At 40.9% G+C, this 8,575-nt stretch overlaps 1 protein-coding gene across 1 annotated transcript; it reads right to left on the reverse strand.

Annotated features, from left to right (window-relative positions):
* Positions 1-6,294: 6,294 nt before the first annotated feature.
* LOC137917385 (hyaluronan synthase 1-like) lies at positions 6,295-8,369 on the reverse strand. The gene is made up of 4 exons (XM_068760146.1): positions 7,674-8,369; positions 7,332-7,557; positions 7,079-7,211; positions 6,295-6,970 (listed from the first exon to the last, which is right to left on the reverse strand). The coding sequence occupies exons 1-4, from the start codon at positions 8,367-8,369 to the stop codon at positions 6,295-6,297; spliced, it is 1,731 nt and encodes a 576-aa protein (XP_068616247.1).
* Between the last annotated feature and the right edge of the window lie 206 nt (positions 8,370-8,575).

Raw genomic sequence — 8,575 nt, forward strand, 5'->3', positions numbered from 1 at the left:
GCCTATTCCAGCTGGCTATGGGCGAGAGGCGGGGTACACCCCAAATCTGTCGCCAGACAGTCAACCACTCACGCACACGATCATACACTACGGACAATTTAGAGAAATCAATTGATCTAAATTGCATGTTTTTGGAGGAGAACCCGGACACGGGGAGAACATACAAACTCCACACAAATAGGATTTGAACCTTCTTGGTGTGAGGTGACAGCGCTAACCACTATGTCACCATGCCGCACCTTAATCGTAACCGCTATGGTGGATTTTGCATGTTAATGATGGAGGATCATTTTATCATCTTCAAAGTACAGCTTCCAAATCACAACTGCTTAATTTGACACTTAAGGCAGCCTGACATTTGTTGTCCTTTTTGTTTCCATTTGTAGTTAATTTCTCATACGCAACGTGTGCCCAGTGAAACTATTCCTCCTTCCTGATGTCAGAGAGGGAGGACCAGACAGGGTGTGGGTGAGCAGAATAATTGAAATCAGACAAGAGAGGAAGTGAACGTTGGCTTAGTCAGAGTTGGTTTTGCCTCTAAACGTTATTTTCTTGTAAAGCATAAATAAAGCTCATAAAGGCTTTGCAGAAGCAGATTTTTTTGTTTGTCTCTTTGCAGTAAACAACATCATTAATCTGACACCCAGCATCATCATCGTATTCATGGAGGGTGTGTTGTGAATTGAGACCAAACATTTGTAGTCACATTTGTAGTCACAATGGCTTCTCTGCAGGAAATCCAGACTTTTACTCACCTCTAGCAATCTGGCCTTTTTCAACGCCTTTAGAAGCCGTGACTCACCGACTATCTAGCAAACAGTCAGGCCGCTACTGCTTTGTTACATGGGAACGTTTTGTTGTGGCTTAATATCCATCCATCCATTTTTTTTTTATAGATGGGACGATCTTCTCATCTCCAGCCACTTTTCCGCTTTGCAGGTCACGGGAGTTGCTGGAGCTTATCCCAGCTTGCTATGGGCGAGAGACGGGGTACACCTCGGACACGTCGCCAGCGCATCGCGTGGACGCGGGGAGAGCATACAAACTCCACACAGATAGAATTCGAACCCGGTACCTTCTTGCTGTGAGACAGAACTAACCACTACGCCAGTATCTAGCCTTTTACGAGATGGAAATGATGTCTTCCACCCAAATCAAGCCCATACTGTTCTCTAGATACTCTCACAGTCAATTATTAATAAATTCCAAATACATCAGCATTTCCAGGGAGAATGAACGCACAACAGTTTGGCATGAAATGCTTTATAATGTCTCTAAGAGAGATATTGCAATATCCAAGCCAGGCTGCCAGACCCTGGTTCCGAACTGCCAAGTGTCCCTCGTGAGCTCGTGTCGATAGAATTTATGGTAGCATTATGGGATTTCCACATTTAACCTTGAAATTGGTGCATGGCTCTCATAGTGCTGGTTTAGTTTGGTTGTCAATGTTTTGGGTGTAGCCCTCATTTAACAAATCTTACATAGTCTCTGATTCATTCTTCCGTCATTTCTTCTTTGCCGTAACTATGACGACACATCCACTATGTTTTGTTTAAAATGTATGTGCACTAGAGGTAAGACCCGCTGGGCACCTCATGATTTTATTTTATTTTATGACATAATGAAACGATTATCAATGCATGTTGATACATCTCCTTTTCCTATAGATGACCTTTTTTCTTTTTCTGTGACTTCGTCTGTTCGTGTTTCCTCCAACCATGGGTGGAAGACCGAGAGACAGAAAGACAGAGACAGAGAGAGAGGAAATCTGAATGCACAGTTTAAAACTTTTACCCACACCACATGAATTCTGGATTCTTGCACACATGTAAACAATTTACAGCTACCAAACATTTTATTTTTTTCTGAATGAGCAAATACAATATTACTTTCTGGAAGAAATAAAACTGAACACACCCCCATGTCACTGAGACACATAACTGCACCCGCAATCATTGCAAAAATGTATCTCCATCTGTGCATGAGAATAGTTGTAAAGATTGCAGAGCTTTGGAAATGTTTGTCTGAGTTTCTCCTCATGACAACATGCAGCCACTTTTGGTGTGCTCCTATATTCTACTTAATACCACCACACCAACTGAAGTGTCCAGTTAATGCTTTGGCTACTTCATACTGGTACTGCATGTTCATGTTAATCTGTGTATTTAGGTGGGCTAGTAGAAGTATTGTCTGGGCTCTTGTTCTCGATGATTAAATTATTCACACTGAACGATGCTTCGGTGGCTGCCTTCGCTTTTGAAGTTAGCTGTGAGAAAGATGGCTCCTGATGGGCCCCTGGGATTTTAGTTTGTTGAACTGTCTCCAACTCAGCTCACTTTTCGGAGGGAAGTCGGAGTCATAGGTTTTATGAACAGTCCCAAAATGATGCTCCACATTTCTGGCACACATTTTCGAAAATGGCATAGTGGGAAAAAAAAAAAAAGTCCCTTTCTTAAGTTTAAAATAACTAAATTGGAGGCTAGGCAACTCGCAAGTTGCTAGATTCTTCTCTTCTAGGACACGTTAATAGATAATATACGGTAATATCCACCATATGAGGAGGTGAGGGAAAGGTTACATTACTGTACTAGGAAAATAAAAACTTTCACATTTTTTGTTAAGTCGGCAAGGCACAATTTTGGGCGCACTAAGTCCGCCAGCTACCACTGACCTCTCATTTCTGTCCACTCTCTTACTGCAGCAAATATAGATTTCTGCTGTTTTGAGAGATTAGTTCTGATAGCTTCCCTATTTCAGATCAAGTTGCTAAATATAGCAAAGCCATTCATGCCCTGATTTGTTTTGTGCGTAGTAGGAACATGGTATCCCTCATTGCTCCTTCACATTCTGACATGCTTATCAGATGCAGGGAGTATCACCACTGGTTTCACATGGAGGAGAGACCTCAAGCATACTTTTTACTGACCACGTTTGTTTGTGCTTTTATCTCTTTCACCACAGTATTCCAGTTTGCAGTGTATGCCTGAGTAGCTGAGCCACATGTTTCACTTTGATTCTATTTAATGTTAATATGCCAATAACAAAGCGGTTAAGTCGCCCACTCCCTTGAGCACGCTTGCTGCTGGAGAGTATTTTATCTATTTCCAGCACACCAAGCTTTTCAGCTGCTATTGTTTTTAATCACGTTGAATTCTACCCAGTCAGTCGTCATTTTACACCTGATTGTCTCCTTCACTGGCTGAATGAACACAGGTGTACAGTCGTCTGTTCTTTCACCACATAGCAGCAGCCATGTATCTTTTATTTCTCTAATCTCTCCAGTTTGGTTCCCCCTGCAACATTAAGACTGCTTGCTGTTGCATATTCATGTTAATATCTGATTTATCAGGTGCATTCTTTTGTGTTGTGTTCTGGATGCGCCTTGCCTTGGCCAGACAAGTTTCTTTCTTTGGAAAATGTGTTTGAACACTCTTGTGGAAATGATATTCAGTTCTACGCTTAAAATGTGCAGTCTCAAATTTGTAAATAATTTCTATTAATTCCACTGCGACAGAACAAACTGCTTTTTTTTAACGCTGAATTCATTTACATTGGACAGATAGTAGATAGCAGTAAAAAAGCCCGTTTCAACTGTTTTATGCTTTTGTGACTCTGGGTTTACTAATGGATTTACTAAAAAATATCATCCTATTGTGACTGCCCCAGGGCCTTGACCCTTCTAGGGTGGTTTGCTCTGCCTTGCAAGTCCTCCGATGGGTGGAGCTGAAATGACATTAAGTAATTGAGAACACCTGGCCGTGTTCCCAGGCTAAGTAACCCCGCCTACCCAATCACCAGGTATTGACAATCAGTAATTAGTGGCAGATATCACTGATGTGGGTGCCACCCTGCCTACATCGCCCTCATTTGTTGCAGAGTACGAACTGGCCGTTACCCTAGCCACAATTTAATAAATGTGCATTTAAAAGCGGAAACACTGTTGTGCGTTACATATTAGATGAGATAAGATAAGATAAGATAAGATAAGATTTATTGCCATTAAGCAGGTCACAAGTACAAGCAATGAAATATAGTATGTATCTTACCAGAAGTGCTTTGAGCAGTAATTATATAACAATTGTGAATATATAGATTATATATATATATATATACATGTATAACTTTATGGCAAATACATTTATCACACTGCTTACTTTTCTCTTTTATCGTAGGACTGTAAAAATATATTGTAGAATATTGCCTTAGTGGAAGTCTTTTCTACAAAGCACTTTGGTGGAATTTTGTCTATTAAAGGTGCAAGATAAAAATAAATGTGGTAAAATCATAACCATTATGGATTTCAGAACATGGATTGTTGTCAAATAAAATCCAGCATCTTACGTTTCATGACAACTTGATTAGGAAACCCACTCAGACACTGAGAGAACACAGACGCTCCTCACAGAATCGTTCCAGGTTGAGCAGAACCAAACACCACTGCCCATAACTATGATCATGATCGTATAATATTCACCACAACCATCTTAACATCTGAATGAGTTTTTGGGGGAAAATGTATCTCTTCGTACTGCAACACTTTTTTTATTATCCTTTCTGACACTATGCATAGAGCTTTGACTCTTTGGTGAGACGTGCATCTTAATATTGATAGTCACTGAAACTTTGGCAACGCTGCTCCATAAAAAAGGGTGACACCCTATTCATATTTACTTCTCTCCGAATGACTTCCACCCTACATGTTATTTAAAAGGAAATTCCATGTTAAGTTCCCCAAAATGTTGAATCATCCACTTAAAGGGTGACTTAAAAGCCTCCACCCCATCCAGCTCATGTAGCTTTTTCAAAGACACCCTGAGATTATTAAATTATATCGACAGTGTCATATTAAACTGACATAGAAATGTAGGTCCACGTAGAACAGTTTACTGTTGCATTATGAAATATTTTAATTTACACTAATTAATGGATTCTTTGTGACATAATTAGGGAAAAAAAACACACTACTTACAAAAACGTCTAACAGTGGTCAAGAAAACTGCCCCGTTTCCTGCTCTAGACAGTCCATGAACTAACTCTAATATAAAGTAATGGTGAAAATACCCATTTCTCACAACGTTAAGCAAAAATTAACCAACTCTGTCCAAAACATCATCCAATATCTACGAAAGGAACTGTGGATTTTCGTACTGTGTTACGGAGCGTGTCGAGTCGCCTTCAGATTACTTTTGTTTTAGTTTTCTGTGTTTGTGTTTGCAGCCATGTCATAATCCAAATCTTCTAAAGTAGTCGACTTGTTAGGATTGTGACTTTGTCTACCCACTGATGTTAGCAGCCATGCTAATGCTAACGTAGTGGGTAATTTTAGGTTCAAGTTGCTGATAGAATGTAGCATCATGTTTTAAAATCAATGTCAGCTGTATGTGATAGCAGTAATTTACAAAATACTTTGTCCTTCTCTGTATAAAAAGTTATTTTGATGCAAAGGAAATAGAAATTGTTCACATTAGAAAAATATTTTTTTTATTCATTTCTGTACACATTCCACAAACCAAGTCTTTCACGTTTTCAGAAACTTTCATGATAACAAGTGTGATACTCAAAAAATATATACAATAAGGAACATAACATTTTCTTTCCCATCTTTCTTCCGGAATATCAAATTAAAAAAAGTGCGTTTTACAGTGTATACCCATGAGATAGACAGTGTGCAGCAATTTGAGAGAATACATAATTTAGAAACACCAGTTCCCGTAGTTTCAGGTTTCAGTGACTCCATGTTTGTTCCTCCCCCACAACAGGGTAGTCATTGTTTAGTTGACAGTTATTTTAAGACGTTTTATGCATTTTCAAGTAGGTTTGTAACTCTGTTTGTCCCATCCAGGGTCCAGTGCAATGTCAATGAAGTCATCTGGAGCCTTTTGTGTTGTCGTTGTCATGACATATAACCCAAGAGCCATTATACATACTCATTAATACACCAAAATTTGTCTACTCTAAACAGTGCTTTTCCAGTCTTAACCTATCACAAATAAATATCTGATGGAAGATCATGGGTGCCATCCTGAGAAGGTAATGGGTCCAAAAGCCCCCGGTACTATTTCTTTTTGTAGCATTATCTACACATGGATCAAACATTTGCTCTCCTACTGTATCATATCATTAAAATTCTCTGGTAACATGGAAGATCAATTTTATCATTCCCAACTTTTTTTTTTTCCACTTATTAAATAAAAGATAACACGCAAAATAAATAATTGAAGTCAGTGGAATACATTTAAGGCAGTTCTGGAATTCAAATAAATAGTTTCCTTCTCTTTGTTCATCAAATCAAATTTAAATGTATATCTCATATCGACGAGCCCGTCTCCTGCATAACCTGCGGAACCACACCCAGTAGAAGAATATCATAAGAAACCAATAGGAGGCGTAGGCCACCCCACCAAAAATAAGAAACTTGGTCTGCAGTATCTTGGCTGGAGTATTCCAGTCCAGTTGAATCTCCTTGTAGATTGTGTAACCAAGTCCACCTAACAAAATGGCCGCCCACACCGACAAAGGGATAATGGGCATATAGTTCCCTACAATCCTGCGCCTGCCTGATGTCCCCCATGTGCTTTTATTCATGGTGAGAATAGCAAAATACTTAGTAGGCAGCAAACTGGTCATGTACAGCGCTGCGTATAGTGACATAAACAGCATAACTATGTCTCCTCTCAGAATGCAGGCATAAGCTGCTTTCACGAGCCCGATGAGTTGGATGCAGCACAGGATCCAGAGGAGGTCCCACAGCGTGCCTGTCCAGAACAACTGGATGATGGTTGCGGTGACAAAGAAGGGAAAAATACCAGAGACAATAGCTTCGTAAGTCATCCAGAGGTGGTGCTTATGCCACCACATGGCGTTATAGAGCCACTCGCGGAAGTAAGACTTCGTCCAGCGAGTCTGCTGGTTGAGCCAGCGCAGGAAGTGAGCAGGCGTCTCTGTGTAGCATTTAGCTCGGGCCGTGTACCTAAAGGCAAAAAGAACATGTATGACACTCATCAGAACAGCAGACACACACCATCAAAATCAGTGCATCAGGTGTATTTTCCTCGTACAACGCGGATGAGCCTCTTACTTTGTAGCATAGCCCATGCTCAGCATACGGTTGGTAAGATGTCTGTCATCACCAAATGTACAGTGAGTTCCCAAAAACCTCTGACTGTACCAGGCTTCCAGAAACTGCTGGAGGACATCATTTCTGTACAAACCTGTATGGAACAATTGAAGTCACCAGAAACACATGCGGGTATTAATGCCAAAACTGCCACTGCTTGACATGCAGAATCTTTACTTTGGTCCACATCAAATCACAAATGTTGTGTTCCTACCCAAAGGACCACTAATGCAAGACACACAGTTGAAGAAGGACTGGCAGGACCTCTCGATGTTGAAAGCCATCCAGTACCTAAGACTGCTCATGAAGCTGATGTAAGATTCTTTCTGGTTCAGGATCATCACATCTCCTCCTACGGCGCCATACTTGGGGTTACTCTCCAATACTTTACACAGTTCAACAGTGGCCAGAGGGTCCAGCTTAGTGTCTGAGTCGCACACCTGGGGAGGTAGCAAGCCAGTCAGGTTATTTATTTTTTAATTACTCTACTATCATTTTCTTTGCAGAAAATGATCTTAACTGAATAAATGACCAATTCAGAAAGAACAATAGATACCTGTATATAGTCAACTGATGGCCCGAGTGCTTTGAACGCTGTGTACATCACCTCCCTCTTGCCACCCCATTGTTGCATGATGCACACGCACCTCTTGCTTTGGATCAGCTGTTCCACCTCTTTTCTCTGTGGATCTTCTCCTATAATATTAATAGCAACCCCTCCGCAGTCATTCGCTTTAGCCTCCCCCACAGTTTCATGGCCCTGACTGGCATTCCACGTGTGGAAGTTGTGCTTCCACACATAACAGCAAGGGTCTTCATCGGCAAACATCTCTTTGAACATGTCCATCATGTATTTGTCTTCAGCGTTGTTGCCATCTATCACCATGACGATGCGCAGCAGCTCAGGGGGATACTTCAGGGCCTTAACGGAGTTGAGGCACTCTCTGAGATAGGCAGGATCCTCCTGGTAAGCCGATATGGTGAAGCCGATGGTTTTGGTGAAGCTGCACGGATCCCTCCTTTCTCTCATCCGCCGATGCTCAATGAAGGCAAAGTAGCTTTGGATGAGTACATGGCACGAGAGGAGTAGTCCATAAAAGCCAAAGGAGATGATTCCATAAATGGATTTGACCAGCTGGAAACCCTCAACATAAGCCCACACCATCACACCCAGAACCATCAGACCAAACAGGAACGTGAAGATGGCTCGTACTGTAGAGCACAGGTTCCTCAGGACATGTTTCAGTTCCATTGTGATGGTTAACCTGTCAGAGCCAAAAAAAACACAGGACATGTTTGCATGGCTTAAATGGTGGATTCTCACTCTGGGTTGGAATGCAAAAGGGTGTATTAAATGGAGTTTTATGTAGAGTCTGAAGAGAAATGGAAATAGGACAGGTAATAGCACTACAACAAAATAGTAAATTATTAAAAGAGAAAATATAGATGTAAGGGAGT

The sequence above is a fragment of the Brachionichthys hirsutus genome, unplaced genomic scaffold (assembly GCF_040956055.1).
Source record: "Brachionichthys hirsutus isolate HB-005 unplaced genomic scaffold, CSIRO-AGI_Bhir_v1 contig_1060, whole genome shotgun sequence".
Lineage (NCBI taxonomy): Eukaryota > Metazoa > Chordata > Actinopteri > Lophiiformes > Brachionichthyidae > Brachionichthys > Brachionichthys hirsutus.